The sequence below is a fragment of the Arvicanthis niloticus genome, chromosome 13 (genome assembly GCF_011762505.2).
Source record: "Arvicanthis niloticus isolate mArvNil1 chromosome 13, mArvNil1.pat.X, whole genome shotgun sequence".
In the NCBI taxonomy this organism is placed as follows: Eukaryota; Metazoa; Chordata; class Mammalia; order Rodentia; family Muridae; genus Arvicanthis; species Arvicanthis niloticus.
The window spans coordinates 64,380,677-64,401,139 of NC_047670.1; the positions used below are offsets into that span (position 1 = coordinate 64,380,677).

General features: G+C 38.3%; 1 protein-coding gene across 1 annotated transcript in view; it reads right to left on the bottom strand.

The window, feature by feature from the left end:
- Syt10 (synaptotagmin 10) overlaps nt 1–20,463 on the bottom strand; it is a 62,915-nt gene that overhangs the window by 11,963 nt on the left and 30,489 nt on the right. Inside the window, exon 4 of the mRNA XM_034517324.2 lies at nt 1,933–2,053. Within this exon, the coding sequence (XP_034373215.1) occupies nt 1,933–2,053 (121 nt within the window). The remainder of the gene's footprint in view (nt 1–1,932; nt 2,054–20,463) is intronic.

The window sequence follows — 20,463 nt, forward strand, 5'->3', positions numbered from 1 at the left end:
CACGTTTTAAAAATGTTAACCAAAGGCTTTATAAGTTTGGTAGTGCTAATCAGAAGTGTAACCCAATACTCAACCTAGATATATCAACTATCTTTGACTGGTGGAGACATGTGAACATCTGCCTCGATATCTCCCCTCTCGTTCTCTCTCTTTCTTTCTCTCATCACCTAGCTTCTCCTCTCCTTCTCCTCCTCCTCTCCTTACTCCTTCTCTTCCTCTCAGTACTCCTCCCACCTTAGCTCTTCCTACATATCACCCTTCCTGTTAAAATAAAACTTTTCTCTCAAAATACAATTAGAGCATAATCATGCCAATTTGTACAAGTGAGGTACAAGATAGTCCTAATACCCAGTCCATCATTTTGTTGACTAACCAGAACCTCTGTCATCTCTCCTAACTAAAACAGTTCTGAACCTGGCTTTTTCCTTGGCTTTAGAATGAATGTCAGCTGAAAACCAACCACTCAAATCTTTTCTCTCAAGGAAAATAGCCAGGATTGGCTATGAGACTATAAGTTTTCAACCCTGTCAGAAATCCAGAATGGCTGAGTTAACTAAAATTATGGGAAGCACAAAGCATAGCTTCTAAAACTTAGCCAATTTATATAGACCGTTGAACACCTGGACACTCCCTATACTACAAAACCTTGGAGCATCTGATCTTCAGCCTTCTGGCCCAGGATCATCTGACAGACCTTAGTGCTGCAGAATTATTAAGGGCTGATTACTCTGTCTAGGCAGATATAATCAGTCGACTATTCAAGCAAGGTATTCTTAGTTCTCCTCTTAACAAGAGAGTGAGAGAGAGTCGCCCTTTGTTTCCTATCACATCTCTGATGGCATCCTTTGCTTTTTACAAGTCCAGTAGTTCCTTGGCTGATGCATATACCTGCTGTGAGGTAGAATTAGATAATACTTTTCAAACACAGACACTCGTGAGGAAAAGCTTCACAAAACCGAGGAATAACTTCAAATTTCATGATAACTCTGACAGTGTTCTGCTTGGTTTAAAACACACAATAAAAGCTCAGAATAAACAATAACATGTTGGGCACCTTGTTGACATTCAACAACGTATATTGACCCACAGTTTTTCACTAAGATAAATATAATTTTTCTTCTACCTCTTTTTTCCCATTCTATAGTTTAAAAAATTTAATTGGGGATGAAGAAGTCCCCAATTAAGATGTTGACAGAATACACATAAAAAGCATACACAATAACCTGTCTCTTCCTTTGTCACCTGCTGGTTTGTATCACTTCATAATTCTTGAGGCAAACACTGCAACAAAAGTTTATGTTCAAAACCATAAAAGGAAGAAAGAAGGAAGCGCCGTGTTTCACTCCTTTCTCAAATTTCCCCCAAGGAGAAATTTCTCTCAAGAGTTCCTTGACATATTGCTTTTGTTTGTTTCTTGTAGTGTCTTTAGACATTCCCAGTGTTTACTGGAAACGTGTTGAGAATGCAAATACAATGGTGAACTTATGTTTCATCTGCTTCTCTGCAGACAAGTAAAGGGAATATATTCAACTTAAACATATATTTGTATGGTCTTGATCCACAGCTGAAGATCACAGTCAAAGTCTAAGCTGAAATCTTGGGAGAACAAAGTAAGTTAGACATTTCTAGATTGATTAGATCAGGAAGAAAGGAAAGAAAGGCAGAAAGGAAGGAAGGAAGGAAGGAAGAAAAAAGAAAGAAAGAAAGAAAGAAAGGAAGAAAGAAAGGAAAAACCAAAGTTCAAAGTCAATCTATTGACAGTTTTCAAAGATTCCATAATTTGAGTGTTACCTAAAAGGTGATTGATAACGTTTCAATTTGTAATTCCTCCTAATTTTATCTTACCCCACAGCAGAGACATTAAAAGCCACACAACTTTAGATTTGTGAAATGATTTGTTCAGGAATATGCTATCATCTGCTACACACACACCTGATGACCCAGTAATGTCCATTGCCTTCAGATTTCTGCACTTGATCACTGTCAAGGTCATGCGGCCAGCAGTTGGCAAATAGCAAAGAGAGAACATGATTTCCCCCAGGTCTATGCTTTCCTAGAAAGGAAATTGATAATGTCAGTAATTTCAAACATCAAACAGTGAAAGAAAAATGAAATGGAAAATCAGTGAAAACATTTGTACTAATAGAATATTAGAAAACTTTAAAAAATTTCATTGAGGACCAAGGTAATGTGTAACAAAGGTTTTATGAATGGTGTTAGTAAAAGAGTCTATCCCAGTTGCTCACTTACCACCTGTAACTTAGCAGAGAGGACCAGACTGCTGATGCCACACATTGACTACCTTCATCTTGTTTGTCACAATGAATAAAGGACAGCACAGCTTATTTAGAGGCTGAGACCAAACCTAGTAGGCACCTAGCAGAAAATTATTCTTCATTTCCTCTTACCTCTGCATTCAACCAAGCCAGAGCAAGTCTTCTTTACACTACTGACAAAATATGCCACACATTACTAACTCTTGGAATCTACTGTGCTGTGACGAGTGAAGCCACTATCTCCCACCAGGATCAAATGGCCTCTAAAAGTCACCTCTATTTCATAAATTAAGCTTCACATATCAAAGAGATCAGTTATGAAATGAAAAGCAAATTTTATTCACACACACACACACACACACACACACACACACACACACACACACACACACGTCTTATACTTAAAACCACTTAAGGGATGTACTCACTATAATTTAAACTCCTTACATTGGCCTAGAGATGGAATGACTATAAGACCTGATGTGTCTGGGAAATTCTTGATTCACAATTCTCTTGGTGTGACTAAAAGAGCTTCCTTTCTGTGTTTCTTCATTAAGCAACACAATGAAAATCCCTATACATAAACCCACACTGACCTCTCTATTTCATCTCCAGTGTAACAGATCAGCCCCATTATAAGTACAGAAGCCTCTTTCCTGAAAATCAAGTGATGCTTGCCTCTGCTTTTGTAGATACTGTTGTTGAAACTTATTCTTCTCACATGTTGAATTGCTTGACTTCTTTTTCTTTCATTACCTTTTCTGTCTCCGTTTCTCTCTGTGTTTCTCTATGTGTCTTTTTGTCTCTGTCTTTGTCTCTCCACCCTACACATATATAGTCTCTCTCTCTCTCTCTCTCTCTCTCTCTCTCTCTCTCTCTCTCTCTATATATATATATATATATATATATATATATATATATATACATACTAGACTATATACAGTTAGTAATGTATGGCATATTTTGTCAGTACTGTAAAGAAGACTTGCTCTGGCTTGGTTGGATGCAGAGGTGAGAGGAAATGAAGAATAATTTCCTACTAGGTGCCTATTAGGTTTGGTCTCATCCTAATATATATATCTCACATATACATATATATATCACATATACACATACACACATACACACATGTATATATAATGCATACACACACATATACACATACATGTATATGTGTATATATATATGCTGCATGTGCATGTGTGTACATGCATGTAGAGGCCAGAGATTGATGTTAGGAACCATCCTTTATTGATCTTCCACCCTACTTTTCTTTAAGGCAATGTCTCTCAATCAAACCCAGAGCTCATGAGCACAATATGGCTAGTTTTGGAAGCCAGCTTGCTCTGGGAATCTGTCTCTGTCTTCTGAGGCTGGGAACTACTGGTGAACGACTACATTCACCTGCTGTTGATGAACATTCTAGAAATCTGAACGCAGAGCTTCACACTTGCAAATGCTTAAATGAATGAGCTATCTCCTCAGCTCTCAGCTGCTTGACTTCTTATCTGGAAGCTGGCTCTTGAGATACTCTTCAGTGAGACATCATCCTAAGGCAGCATCTGGCCTGTCCCCTGCACATGCCCCTCCCATGCTCCCATGCTCTGCCCATGCCCCGTTCATGTCCCTCCCAGCTCCTTCACAGATTTTCATAACAACCACTTGGTTCATTGTCTAAAATTTCCCTTTGGTTTCTTTCCCTGTTACTCATATACAATATCCAAGACAACAAGGCTCCTGTCTTATTTTCAACTTCCTAGAGAGACATGGTTTATTAGTGGCTGTCAGTACTTGAAAAACATTGTAGTTCTGAGGATTGGGCAGAGGATTCCAAGAATGCTAGGCACTCACTCTGCCAGGCACTATATTCTCAATTGTTTGGTACCCTAGTCTTTGAAGAAATGATTAAATGATGGCTACTCTGGATAAACATGGACTTGTATTAAATTTCACTTACACATTAGAATATTCCTAGCATTCTGATGTAGGTGTATGTGATATCACTGCATAGATAGTGAGCACGTACAAATTGATGAGCACAATGAGAATTAAGGATTTCTCTCTAAGGGTGAGTTAAAGGATTTGATGAAATTGCTTCTAAAGAAAAACATTGAAGTTGATTTAGTTTGGAAAAAACACAGTCCTAATCCAGTACCTAGGATCACAGAACTAAGTTCTTAAAAGTCTTTTGTTTCTCAGGGTTGGAAAGATGCCTCTAATCCTGATGACCTGAGCTCAGTCTTTGAAAAGGTCTCCATATGCTAGAGGGTAAGCATTGACTCCAGAATCCTCCAAGTTGTAGTCTGACATCTGACTCCCACGGTACATTTTGGCAAACATGCACCCACACCCACACCCACACCCACCCACACACACACAAAATAAAACACAACAGAATATTTTTTTTTTAAAAAATATCCTTATTTTTCTGAAGAATGAAGTCAGAATTCTGATGGGCATCACAGTCAGCCTGGGTTGTGTTCAGCAGTATAGCAACCTTCGTGGAACTGACTCTGTGACAAGCTTTGGAGGGTTTCCATCTTCTTTGTCTTATCCTTTCTTATCCTTTGTCTCAGCCCTCGATGTATTAGAGGTTCATTGCAAAAGGCCTTTCCTCTCCTGGTTGTACTTATTCCACCCTCCCTCCCTCCCTTTTAAACGGGAAAGCGTCTTTGATATTTCCCTCAGCTTTTTTGTTACTGATACATAGGAAGGCTATTGACTTTTGTCTGTTAGCTTTGTATCCTGCCACTTTCCCAAAATTGTTTATCAGCTTTAACAGTCTTCAGGGTATTTTATGTACATAATCATAGCATCTGCAAATGGAGATACTTGAAACTCTTCCCCCTTCTTTATCTCTTTCTCTTGTCTTACTGCTTTCACTAAGACCTAAGACTTCTGAGCACACTATCATTAGGAGTGGAGAATGTGGGCAGCCTTGTCTCGTTCCTGCTTTTAGCTCACATACTTGGAGGTCCCCCCTGGTTAGTATATGGTAGCTGCAGGTTGTGGGAACACACAAGATCCCAGATAGTGAAAGCAATTTGGAGCAAAAAGAATCATGCAGGATGCGACAGTCATTTCAATTTTAAGTTATGCTACAAGCCATGTCAGTGAAACCCAGCATGGTACTGGTGCATCCACAGGGTGAGATCCATGAGTAGAATGAAGAACCCAGATAAAGCACTACAGCAACAGTTGCACCATGGCAATAATCCACAATGGAAAAGAAGACGTCTTCTTTACTAATGGTGTAGAGAAACACTGGATGTGCACATGTTGAAGCATCAAACTAAATCCCTTACCCTTATCCTGTATACGACCAGATCCAAACAAATCAAAGACCATAGACTCTGAAACTATTGAAAAAAAAACAGTGGGGGAAACATTTCAAGAAGTTGACATTGAGAAGATTTTCTGAATAGAAATCCAGTCACTGTATTAGGACAGGGAAGTTGACTCAGATGTTTTGGTCATCCTGATAAGCCCTTAGAAACAGTGATCATGGGAGTGTTTGTGTAATTGTGTTTAATGCCTTCCTTGCTCTTTGACTATTTGTGTTTATTGTCTTGCTTATGCCTTGACTATTTGTATCTATTGTATTGCTAGACCCTCAACCTAGAACTGACCTTAATACATGAATGTAATCAAAATGGTATAAAAGCATAAATGAGGAGGGGGGATGGGATAGGGGGTTCTAGGGAGGGGAAATGGGGAAAGGGGAAGATATCTGTATTGTAAATAAATAAAATATCCAATAAAATTAAAAAAATCCAGTCACATGGGACATCAAGCTAAAAGTGGACAAACAAGACTTTTATCAAGCTCAAAACCTTCAGCATAGCAGAGGACACAGTTAATCAAGGGAAAAGACATTGAATGAGGATGGGGAGAAACCTATGCTACTTACATATCAAATGAGAAATTAATATTTAGGATAGGCAAATAATGCAAAAACCAAAAAATGAATAACTCAAACAACCCATTCAGTATTTAATAAAACTAATAAAATAAACAAACAGCTCTCAAAAGAAATGGCCAGTATACATATAAAGATATGCTCAACTTTACAAGCCACCAGAGAAATGCAAATGAAGGGTTGAGGGGATGGTTCAGTGGATAAAGCACTTGCCACAGAAGCATAAGATTCTGAGTTGTGATTTCTAGAACCATTGGGATAACGGTGCATCTGTCATCCCAGTATTCTGACAACGACAGGGGGTGGAGGACAGAATAAGGCCTGGAAACTTACATGCCAGCTATTCTACACATAGTTGCAAACAAATACCACAGAGGCAGTGCACTTCAGTGTATACGATTCCCAATAGCTAACATACAGAACTAAGTGTCCAACAACAGAGAAATGTGTAAAAAATGTAGGAAATATGCACAATGGAAATTTTTTAATCTACAAAGGACAAATTATGTTATATGTAGGAAAGTAGAGACAACTGGAGATAATCTTATCAAACAAATTAAGCCACTGTCAGACTAACAGATACATGCTTTCTCTTATATATGGTTGCTATATTTTACATAAATACATAAAGCATTCACACACACATACTTTAAATTAGAGGAATATTTTGTTACCAATTGGTAAATAGCCATGAAGATTGTAAACAGTGAAATAATTTTAATAAAGCATAAGAAATTCAACACAGATTAGCATATGATAAGAGATGTTGTCTTGTTCATTGGTACACTTTGGCAATGAATGATTTGGTATCTTCCATATAATAAATTCTGTGTATCAAAAACCCGTGGCCAATACCATGCTACATGGAGACAACTTCAAAGTATTCCCTCTAAGATCAGATATAAGATAAGGATGCATATCCTCTTCATGCTTATTCAATATAGGGCTTGAAGTCTTATCTGGAGCAAGAAAACAGAAGGAGGAAATACAAGGGATATAAATAAGAAAACAGCAGGCTGCAATACATAAGAGATCCCAAGGGCTCTATCAAAAACAATAACAACAACTCCAAAAAACATACCAAAACTATGGTAACTAAAAATCACCTACAGAAAAGGAAAGAATACAAAATTAGCACAGAGAATCAGTAGACCTCCTCCTTACCAATGACAGATAAACTGAAAAATAAATCAGTGAAACAATCCCATTCGTAATAGCCATTAACAGTCAAATACCTGTGAAACCAAAGACTTCTATAACAAAACTTCTTGACGCTGAAGAAAGAAATTGTGGAAGACCCTAGGAGATGGAAGTTTCTTCCTTACTTATGGATGGGAAGAATTAAAACTGTGGAAATGGCTGATCTACTAAAAGCAAAATAGATTCAAAGAAACCACAGGGAGACAATCCATAGACAGACAGACAGATGACAGACAGACAGACAGATGACAGACAGACAGACAGACGGACACACACACACACACACACACACTTCTTAAAATATTTATAGAGAAAAAAAAGACCAAGGATAGCTAAAGCAATCATTTTCAAAAATACCATTGTATGGGGATATCCCCATACTTGATTTTAAGTTATGTACACAGATCCATAGAAATAAAATCAGCATGATCCTAGCACAAACATAGATTCATAAATCAATGAAATAGAATAGAAGACTCGAATATAAGTATGAATAATTATGACTACCTGATTTTTTTTTACAAAGGATCCAAAAATATACATTAAAGGACAGACATCTTCATGAATAGTGCTAGAATCCTAGTAACATGTAGAAGAATGAAAACCACAATCATATTATCTTGCCCTGCACAAAACTCAATTTTGTAAATGAATCAGAGATCTTATTAAAAGACCAGATACCTTAGAACTGTTACAGGAAAAGCAGGGAGTACAGTTTAACATATATGCTAGGTATAACATGGGCTGCTAAACGCCACAATGGCTGTGCCACCTGCAATGTCCTAAGTGACAGCCTGGGCTCAGCCTAGGCTGCACTCTCAGTGGGTAAACAAAGTGATGCTGCCTAAAGTCAGCATTTCCCAGAAACCTTGACAAGCGGGTTCCTATTTGTTAGGAAAAATCATCACTTTCCTTATCTGTCTCCTATAACCAAATGTCTTCAGAATGAACATCTAGCTCCTGGTTAACTCATGTAAGCCTTCAGCAGACCAAAGCTCCATGCTAGTTCCCAGGCTGTTTCAGCTAACGTGCCTACCTTTCATCACAACATAACCTCTTCCTTATAACCAGAAGCAACTCCCCACTGTTTCACTCTTCATATTGACCTCCAAGAGAAAGCTTGGGCAGTTTGAATAAACCCTTCTTTACACCCATGGAGTAGTCTAGTTCAGTGATCTCACTGCACCCTTGGCTGCAATATAAATATAGGCAATGCTTTTCTAAACAGGATTCCAGCAGCATGGGAAATAAGACCAGCAGAGCGGACATCATGAAGCTAGAAGGATTCTCTACAGCAAAGGAAACTGTTAGGGGAGTCAATAGAATGGGAGAAAAATCTTACCCAGTTATATATGAGATGCAGGATTAGCAACCAGAATTCACAAGACATTCACTAAACTAAACTCAAAAGAAAACGACCCAAGTGAACAATGGGACTTGAACTAAGCAGGAAGTTCGTGAAAGAAAATTTACAAATGGCTAGGAAACAGTCAAATTCTTATCTATCAGAAGAAAATGCAGACTAAACCTAGTCGAAGATTCTATCTCATTTAACGATAACAAATGATTTAGGGGAACAGAACTTTAGACACTGTTAGTGGGAATGCAAACTCAAACTACTATAGTCACCTTGGAAATCAATATGGAGGTTTTTCTAAAGACTCCAAGTAAATCTACCACGTGACTCTGCTGTACAAGTCTTTAGCATGTATTCAAATGACTCTATATCTTAATACAGAGATATTTGTATTAGTGTATTCAAGCTCATTACCACTCTATTCACAATAGATAGGAAATGGAATAAGTCCAGGTTTCCAGTTGAATGTAAAAATGGAGATGAGGCAAATGCACACAGTGGAATTATATTCAGGTAGAAAGAAAAATGAAACTGAAAAGAATTATACTGAATGAGGTTAACTATCCTCAGAAACAAAAATGCTCATGTTCTCTTCTGTTCAGGTCCTAGATTTGGTTCTTCAGTTGTGTTTAGCTTGGAGCATCTCTCAAAGCCGGGACGCCAGGATAAAGATGAAAGGCCTAGAGGTGAATTACCTTTAAGGAAGTGGGTGGTAGCACATGGATAAAACAGTGGAGAGGAGATGGTAAACTGGATATGGAGAGATTCGCTAGGGAGAGGGCTGGGAGGACGCGAATGTAGGGTACTGAGGTAAAGGGTAATTGCCATTAACTGGGTATGAAGATGAATAGACTTGCTCAGGTGCATCAGCTGATATGGCAGGAAGGTGCTGTGGAAGAAGCTAGGAGAGAAAAAGCATGAACTGTCTTCTCCAGCTGTAAACCCAGGCAACCACAATTACAAGACATAGTGACATGGTGGCATGAAGTCATGGGGAAAGTGAATATAATTTTAAATTGAATTTAAAGCCTGCTCCACAAGAGGCAGTTCATGCCTGGTACCGTAACCTTTGGTTAGGGAGGCCATAATCCCAAGGGGACAAGCTACTTCTAATGTTCTGTTAAATAAATTAATATAAGAGTGCCTTCTATAGGCACTCTATTTATCTTTATGCCTATAGACTAGTGCAGTTCTTGCCCCTCATCAGAGCGACTTCTTATTGTAGTGGACAGAGGCTACCACAGAGATCCACAACAGATCAAAGTCCATAGAATAATTGAGTGTGGAGTGGCCAGTCTAAATGGAACATATGTGTCATTCTCCTTGCTTCAAAGGCTCTGGAACCATCTTGGAAGAGGTGGTAAAAAGTCCTTAAGAAAACTGTAATTTGAATATATAGTATGTGAGAAAAATCTGTCTTCAATAAGAGGAAAAAATGGGAAAAGAGAGAGGATTGCTGCAAAATAGTACCTTCTTGAACATGGTAGGACAGTTATACCATGATCTCATCCACTGTGGATGCCAGGCAATATCCCAACAGGGAAGGGGGAGGGGGATTATGAAGCTATATTCCTACCTGAAGAATTATTGGCAGCTGGTGGCTACTGAGGGGCAGTCACTTTTCTTCAGCAGTGTGCTTTCTGGTAGGTTGGCCATACATCATCTATGCACATATAGGTATCACTATTGGACTCAGAGGACATATATATGTGTGTGTGTGTGTGTGTATGTGTGTGTGTATGTATGTATACACACACATATACATACACACACATATATGGAAATATTCAGAGGAAATACACACATATGAGAAAATATGTTGTATACATGTATGAATTTGTCAAAGAATTAGTTTGATGGATGTTCTTGGATATCAACTTGACTACATCTGGAATTAACCAAAAGTCAAGCAGCTGGGTATACCTGTGAGTTATTTTTCTTAACTGAATTACACAAAGTGGGAAGACCCACCCTATATCTGGATCTTTTGAGGGAGAAAAATCCACCGCAAATCTGGGCCATACCTGGTGGCAGCCTATATAAAGGCCATGGAGAATGGAGGCTCTTGCTCTTTGCTGTTCTCCTTCACTCTCTCTCGCTAGTTCTTTCCTTCATTGGTATCAGAGCCTTCTTTGGGATACTGAAGACCAACTGAGACAACCATTTCATGGACTGAACAACTACTGGATTCTTGGCTTTTCCATCTGGAGACAGCCATGGTTGGTATGAAGGAAGAAAATTCTCCCTTCTTAGCAGATGTGCCCCACCCCCACCACCTGAAATATTGCCCCTTTCACCTTTGTCTGAGAAAATTGTCCTTCATTGTCTGCTAAGTCATTGGTGACTTTCTTTGAAAGAGATGACAGATTTGCAATACTGATATCCCTCAGGGCCCACCTACATTACTGTTAGATCTATAACCAGGTATAAGGCTAAGAGGGGAATACCTTATCCTCTTATGTCTTATCAAGTAGATAAGTCTAGCTCATGTGACGATGTTTTATACCACTAATGAGTGTGATAATTCATTCATTCAGATGTCTGAAGAATGTGTGTTAGAATGGATTTCAAGGCTGTGGGATAATGGTAAAAGAAATATGAAAGTAGCATAGTTTATTGATGGTTCTGCACATTATACAGGGACCACACAGAAGTGGGCAGCAGCAGCATTATAACCACTTTATGACACAACCCTGAAATACACCATCAAAGGGAAATCTTCATAGTGGGCAGAACTTTGGGCAGTACACTTGGTCTTACATTCTGTTTGGAAGAAGAACTGGACAGATGTGTGATTGTTCACCTATTCATGGACTGTAACCAATGGACTTGCTGGATAATCAGGGATTTGGAAAGACCATGATTTGAAAAATGATTGGAAGAAATTCATAGATAAATATCTCCTAATGGGCCAATAGTGTAAAGATACTTGTGTTCTTCAGCAGAGGAGTTCAACAATCAAGTAGATAAGATGACCCATTCTGTGGATAGTCAGCCCCTTTCCCTAGCCATCAGTACCATTGTTCAATGGTCCCATGAACAAAGTGGCCATGGTGGCAGAGATGGAGGTTGTGCATGGATTTGACAATGTGGACTCCCACTCACCAAGATGACCTGGCTACAGCTGCTGCTGAGTGGCAGGTCAGCCAACAGCAGAGACCAAGACTGAGACCTAGGTATGTCATTCTTTCCAGGGTGACACGGTGGCAGGTTGACTACATTGTACCATTTCCTCTGTAGAAAGAACACTGTGTCTTTATTGGAATAGATATTTATTTTGGTTATGTATCTGCCTTTCCTGCATGTAATATTTCTGCCAAAACTACCACCTGTGGAATTACAAAATGCAGCATCCACTGTCATGGTATTCTACACAGTATTGCTTCTGACCAAGGAACTCATTTCACAGCCAAAGAAGTGTGACAGTGGACCCATGATCACATAATCCACTGGTCTTATCATGGTCTCCCTCATCCTGAAGTAGGTAGCCTGATTGAACAAGGGAATGGCCTTTGAAGATGTAGTTAGAGGGTCAATTAGGTGAGAGTAGACTGAGGGTTGGAAGAGTTCTCCAGAATGTGGTTTATGGTTTAAATCATCATCCTATATATGGTATGGCTTCTTCCTTAACCAGAATCCATAAATACAGAAATTAAGGGGTAGAAGAGGAGGTGGTTCCACTCACTATCACTAATAAAGAACCACTAGACATTTTTTTCTTCCTGTTTCTACAACCTTAAGTTCTCTGTCCTACAAGTTTTGGTTACAGATCAGGGAGCACTCCTTCAGGAGACCTTCCATTGAACTAGAGGCTCAGATTCCTCTCTAACTACATTGGGTTTTTGATGCCCTTAAACCAAGGAATAACTGTGTACAGATTACCCAGGGGAAATTGCACTGGTTCTCCACAATGGAGGTAAAAAAGATTATGGGTAGAGTGGCAGGAGATCCTTTGGGCATCTCTTGGTAAACACACACACACACACACACACACACACACACACACACACACACACACACACACAAAGAGAGAGAGAGAGAGAGAGAGAGAGAGAGAGAGAGAGAGAGAGAGAGAGAGAGAGAGAGAGAATGAGAGAAAGAGAGAGAGATTCATTCTCTCAGTTCTGTTTTTCTAGTCAACCTTGACTAATACAAACATATTTGAAAAAAAAAGATAAAAAGTACAAAAACAGAATCATCTAAACAGCTTAATGAATAAACAGTTCCATGTCTAACTGATCATCTAACAAATCATCAAACAGGTCATCTAACTTATCATCTAATGGATCATCTAACTGATCATGTTGCATCACACAATCTATTAATTTTTCTACTTACTGGCTACTGAATCTCATCATTCAAAGATTATTTTCATAGTTTCAAAACTCTAACAAGGATGTTTATCTGGTAATCAACCTGTACCACGTGAAAACTCACATGGACTCTAAAGAGACAATTAGTAGCAGAAATAAAAGTAGCTGTAAAGACACAACATAGATAAAAAGAATCAAATATTCTAAAACCACAATAATCTAGAGTCATTTTGAATATGGCTATAAGGGTATACACAGAAAAATATCCCCTAGATACATAGAAATATATAATCTTAGCATTTTATTAAAAGTGTAAATAAAAATTAAGACAAAGTGATGAACTGTGTCATCCAGATAAGAAACTATGTTTTATATATTCTACTTCAGTAGAGAATTGTGCACATTTGTTTCAGTTCCTTCTCTTTAAGTGCTTAAAATGAGGCTGGCTTCTGAGGGGCTCCTGAAAATTCACCAATTGTTATGTTACTGTCTGCAGTATTACTGTAAGAATTCCCCTTCTTAGCTCTCTAGAAACTCCTGTATCTCTGAGAAAACAACCACTGTAAAGTCTAATACTTGACATTCCGTAGCTTTTCTCCCAAGGAGTATCTTTAACCCGTTTAATCCACGTGTGCACTAACTTAGTTACGTGTTCACTGTGACAATTTTCTAAGTGTACAGTTGGAAAGTGAGGAATATGGAGGAAGGTAACAAAGAGGGCTGACCCAAGGGTTTGTGCACTTGATTTCTTTGTCTTAGCTGTGACAACATGATATATGATGTTTAACGAGTTGAAGTGATGAGATTTCACAGATACTATATGTGAGTACTATAGTACATTAAATATAATATATGAGTACTGTAATAAATATTCAAAGATAAGAATGACTAGTTCACATTGAAGTGATATTTAATGAGGCTTAGTGTAGGCGGCTGATGGCTTCTAAGCAAGCAAGAATCCAGAGGTGTTTGTGAGATGGAAGAGCAGGAGCTTGGCAAAGTGGAAAGGATTCAGGTCCTGAATCAGAAATGATGAAGATAAAACTGTAAAGCTTCGGGAATAATGGGATGGGTCAATCACAATAGTGCCTGCTATCTAAGGATGAGGGCAGCCTGTGTTCAGTCCCCAGCACCTAGAATATCCATGTAAGTGCTTGGTGTGACAGTGCACATCTGTAATCCCAATTTTAGGTGAGTAAAGACTTGAGTATTTCCAGAGCTCACTGGCCAGGTGATGGTCTTGCCAAGCTAGTGAGCTCTGGCTTCAGTTAGAGACACTCTCAAAAATATGGTGGAGAATGACTAAGACACCCAGCCTTAACCTCTGACCTTTATATGCATGCTAACACACACACACACACACACACACACACACACACACACACACACACACACACACACAGAGATGTATGGATATGTACACGGACACCAACAAAAACCATGTACATCTTCCATGTATTGATTCCCAAGTAAAATGATAATAGCTTTTACCTTACAATGTCAAGCAAGTACTTTATGGAAATATACACAAAACATAATAATGACAGCAATACTATTTGCACCACTTCTTTATCTTTTGTGACCTGGTTAGGAGGAGAAGAGAGAGAAGAAGCAAACCAAGTAAATTAGGGATGGGAGATGTTGGCTGAGGGAAAAGTTTGAATTCAGGGATATATTGGGAAGTAGACTAATGAAGACGTATTGAAAAAAAAACATTGGTTGCTATGGTTACAGCAGTCATCCCATTTACTTAGCACCCTAAATGTAGCCTGCCTTCTACGCTTCCTTGAGGGTAAGAAAACAGATGGTTTTCTGTAGTATACTGCTAAAAGCAAGATGCTACTAAGTAGATCAAGTGAACTCTTTTATCAAATTACTAGTTCTTTGTCCACCTCTGAGGAAATAAATTTACAGTGAAATTCAAGTGGTGTTCTGGGTTCAAAAGACTATAGAATTTTCATCATTTCTTCATGGCACACCTCTTGGAGTTTCATCTTGAGCAATCCACCTACCCTGATGTGGCCTCGGTGTCTTGGTACAAAATGTTACTCAATAAGATGAAATAAATTATTTTCCAGCACTAAATGTTTATAAGTGTAAACACTAGTAAAAATGAGGCCCATGGAGGATACATAGTTGAATATATGATATATGCTCAAGAGTGTTTGGACCTGGAGTCGGAGAGATGGCACAGCAGGCGAGAGCGCTGGCTACTCTTCCAGAGGACCAGGGTTCAATTCCCAGTACCTACATGGTAACTTAAAACCACCTGTAACTTCATCGCCAAAAGATTTTACACCCTATTCTGACCCTCTACAGATGCCAGGTACACACATGGTGCACAGACATACGTGCAGACAAAGTATCCGCACACATAAAATAAATATGTTAAAATATCCGCACACATAAAATAATTACGTTAAAAGTAATGTCAGAACACATGTTTCATGGCTGTTTGCTGTTGCTAGGCATTAATAGTTCAAATTCAAGCGAGGAAAAAGTAGACACACAACATAGCTATCACTTCGATTGCATGAAAATGTGCCAGATGAGGGAGGTGGTACCCCTCAGTTACACAGCATCTAGGTTCATTGAACTGGAGATTAATGAGGAAGGCATAAAGGTTAATGGATGTAAAATGTTTATATTGTGCCTGTGTAGTCAGGAAGCCCAGAAGGAATAAGGACATCCCAAAAAGACCTGGTTTCCCTCCATACAAACAATCTGGACTATTGAAACGATGCACCCAGAAGCTAGAGAGAGAGAGAGAGAGAGAGAGAGAGAGAGAGAGAGAGAGAGAGAGAGAGAGAGAGAGAGAGAGAGAGAGAGAGAGAGAGCTTGTCTCCTGAAAGGGGATCTCACACATTACCAACACCTTTTCAGATTGCCTGGTAAGGAAGACAGACAGTCATTGATGGGCAGAACCGAGACTGCTTAATTATACATATCTCTCTGCCTTTGAAATTTTAATTGAAATTTACTCTCACGTCAGAACCCTGAAGATGGACTTGGCAATGGGAGGGGAGGAGGGGGCATAACTGGAACTTCTTATCCGTTTCCCCAGTGTGGCCACCTTGAATCTGCTTTTACTGATTTCTGCTTGTTTGCTTAGCTGGCTTCCGAGGTCCAGTTGGCTGAACGTGACTTACTGGGGCTGCCCAGTCCCAGGCTCTGAGCTTCAACAATTCCAGCAACACTTGGTTTTGCTAAAAGCCTCAGTGAGATCTGGTGTGTGTCTTACAGAGATCTTACAGTATAAAGTCCAAACTTCATAACATGGCACACATAGGCCCTTGGAAGTTTGGCTTATTATTATTAATTATCATTGCTAATGTCTCATTTTGCTCTCACAATTCCCAAACTCTGATTCTAACTCTACCAAATACCTTATCAGTCTTCAAAGATCTACTCATCCATCATCGTGCTCATAGTGATTGAGAATATCCCCAAGCACCAGGTACGTGGCTGGCCATGGGGACACTAGTGATCAAAATAAATGTTCTCTCCCAAGGTTCTTACAGCTGATTATGAACAAGTATCTTGACCTTTCAAAATGTCACAGAATTAATTAGGGGACAACAGAGAATAAAAATACTGGTCTTTATCATCTTAAAGCATCTTAGGCTTTTTTTTTTTGTATCAGAACAGTGATTAAAAAAATACAACTTCTACTAATTACAATGCATCTAATTTTCATAGGAGGGCAGCAAGTAATTTGAGGAAAAGTGAAGCAGATTGCAGCAGTGAAAGCATCCACAGAGTCTCTGGGATGGGAAGATGGACAAGGATGAGGCCATGCAGTAAGCAATTCCAGAACAATGTCATTCAGTATGATCTGAATGATAACACTGGCTGTATTCTAAACGGCCTGTTCTCTGAAGCACCTAATGAACTTGGATTTTCAGGGTTTTGTTGTTTTGTTGTTTTCTGGGTCTTTGAGACTCGCAAACTCCAGGTGGCTAAGGATGACCTATAACTTCCCATCCTTCTCCTTCTGCCTTTTTCTCTCAGTGCTGGGATTACAGGTGTGTGCCACCACACTCGGTTATAGGATGCCAGAAATTAAATTTTGGGCTTTGTACATACAAAGCAAACATTCAGCCAACTGGACATTATATCTCAACTTTAATTTTCCTCCACTGTCAGGATGAGTTTCAATTTCTCCTGGTCTTTGGTTATATAGTGAGACAAGCATCCCAATCACCCACCTTGTACCACATATTTTTACTTAAAAGGAAATTGGAATTTGGTCATTTTGAAAAAAAATTTTTTGACTGTGGGATAGTAAAGTTTATAAATAGCATTATTCTGATCCAGTGATAGGTCTAGAATTAGTGGAAGAAAAATGAAGAATATAGCATCAGAATAAAAAATCATTTAAAAAATTTAAGTACTCACACAAAGGTAATAATAAATGATAAGATATATTTATTTATATGCAGTTCAATGGGTACTCTGAAAGGCTGTCACCAGGAACAAGAGATTGCTCTCAGTTTTCAATTCAAGGTCTACTCATTTACATACTACTTGGCAGATCATGTGTTATAAAATAATCTATTTAAAATATTTTATACCCAGCTCAATATGTCCTATGAACATGCGTCTCTTTTTCTTGTGTCTTGTAAGAATCTTTAAATGCTTTAGGAGATGGTTGTTTTTATAAATGTTTATTTAGTAAAGGATTAAATAAGTAAATGTTCAAAATGTAATTTTATTGAAAAGAAAAAAAAAAAAGAGTTCTTAGGTCAGTGAGGGGCTCAGCAGGTTGAGAGGGGCTTGCTGCCAAGCCTGATGACTTGAGTTTAAGCCCCATGTTGCAAAGAAGAGAATCAATTTTTATAAGTTGTCCTGTTACTTCTACTCATGCATGTATACATTCATGTGCATAGATACACATACATATGAAATGAATGAATGAATAAATAGATAAATAAGTAAACAAACAAACAAACAAACAAATAATTTCCTCATTTACATTCCCAATGGCTTCTGGCTATGCATGGGAAATGTACATGCAAAGGTACAAAATGTTTGTTTTCATAGTGATTTAAAAGTTCAAATAAATAGACCAACTAAACGCTGAAATGTGAACACTTTTGTCAATAAGTAGTGCACTTCATTAAATTCTATGTAACTGAATATAAACTAGCAGTTTTTCTCTCCTGTCACAAAAATGGTTGTCGGTGTGAGCCCCCCTAAGGTCATTCATTTTTCTGTGTTAGTTAAGAGACAACCAGATTGCTTTATGTATGATAGGTAAATTGATATGATGATCTATAAAATGAAAACACCTTTTATACATAACAAATACACACTCCCGATGTTTTCTTTGCTATTTAATAACAAACTTTAAGAGAGAAAAAAGTGACAATACCTTATATTAACCCATGTGATTCTCTTTGAAGATACTCATCAATTTTCTTTTCTTTTCAAGTAACAAAGAACTCTTCAGAATTCTATTGCCATCCCAGAATGAGTTTAAATAAAATATACACTTCAGTTGGGTGTGGGCAGAGGATTGCTTTATTCCTTTATTTAGCTCTTATTTTAGATTTCTTCCTTGGCCCAAAATGTTGTTCTACTATTATTTATCTCTACTTTAAAATTAAATATGAACTGCACAGAGAAAGTTTTTGGTGACTATTTATATAATAAGAATAAAGTTATATGAATTTCAAGCTTCAGGGAAGAAAAATGATTTCCTGGAATGGACTGTCTTAGATTTTTAGGAAAGATCTTGGAAAGGACTTTAGATATCTGAGGAAGAATGTTCTAGAGACACTATGATGGATGTGTCTCCTAACACAATGATCGTGTGTCCTTTACTTAAGCATTTGTTCATTTTATTGACTCCTTCACATCTAATCTCACCTTTCCAAGCTTTTATAGGGTGTGGGTGAAGGAACTCTCTTTTGGATTCCCATTTCTTTACTTTTTTTTACTTCCTTCTTTCTAGAAAACCCTCCAATTGTGATTTGAATTCATAGATATATGGCTCAGAATAGAACATTTTTTTTTCTGAAGCAGATTTTGATCTGCATTAATGTTTGCTTTTTATTAAAAAAGAAATATAAATAAAAAATGTAAAACTGTCTCATGAACAGCTATGGCAGTACATACATGTACTGTCAGAACTGGGAAGGCAGAGGCAGGAGATCATGGCTACAAAGCCAGCCTGGGTTTTATAGTGAGTTTATTAGAATAATATGATTATATATAATATACAGAAATAATACATCAAAATATATAAAATAATAACTATGAGAATTTATTAAAATAACTAAATTGTTTGTGTCAAAAATTCAGGATCCTGAAAGCAATGCCTACTTTGAAAAAGACCTGTTCATCTAAAAAAAACTTATAATTAATTATAACAAAAAATCCACTATGAGGCTGACTTAGGGTTTTATTGCTGTAACAGACTCCATGACCAAGGTAAGTCTTATAAAGGAAAACATTTAATTGGGGCTGGCTTACAGTTCAGAAGTTCAGTCTATTATCATCAAGGTGGGAGCATGGCAGCGTCTAGGCAGGCATGGTGTAGGAGGATCTGAGAATTCTACATCATTTGAAGTCTGCTAGCAGAATACTGGCTTCTAGGAAGCTAGGCTAAGGGTCTTAAAGTCAAAACTCACAGTGACACACCTACTCCAACAAGGCCACACCTCCTTCAACAAGGCCACATCTCCAAATAGTGCCACTCCCTGAGCTAAGCATATACAAACCATCACAGAGGCTTTTGGAAAAGATACTAAACTTACATTTTACTTGTTGGTTTCTTATTGCTGAGCCTGAACATATGGATAGAATATGCTTCCAACAGTATTCTAGAAATGTGTAGAGTTAATCAAACATTGGTACTCTGCAAACATTTGCTGACCAAATAGTGAACCATGATAGAAGACTTCATAGTCAAAGGAAATAACTTTGCAACCATAGCTCAACAATCACCATCTACATTTGTAGAATTCTGACCATCAGAGCTTTAAACTTGTGGCAGTTACTGTTAAGAGTATCTTATGTAACTGAAGGAAAGGCCATCCAAAGACTGCCCCACTTGGGAATCCATCACATATGAAATCACCAAACCTAGACACTATTGTGGATGCCAAGAAGTGCATGCTGACAGGAGCCTGCTATAGCTGTCTCCTGAGAGGCTCTGTTCGAGCCTGACAAATACAGAAGCAAATGCTCACAGTCAACCATTGGACTGAGCATGGGGTCCCCAAATGGAAGAGTTACAGAAAGAACTGAAGGAGCCAAAGAGGTTTGAAACCCCATAGGAAGAACAATAATATCAACCAACCAGACCCCCCAGAGCTCCTAGGGACTAAACCACCAACCAAGAAGTACACATGGAGGACCCATGGTTCTAGCTGCATATGTAGCAGAGGATGG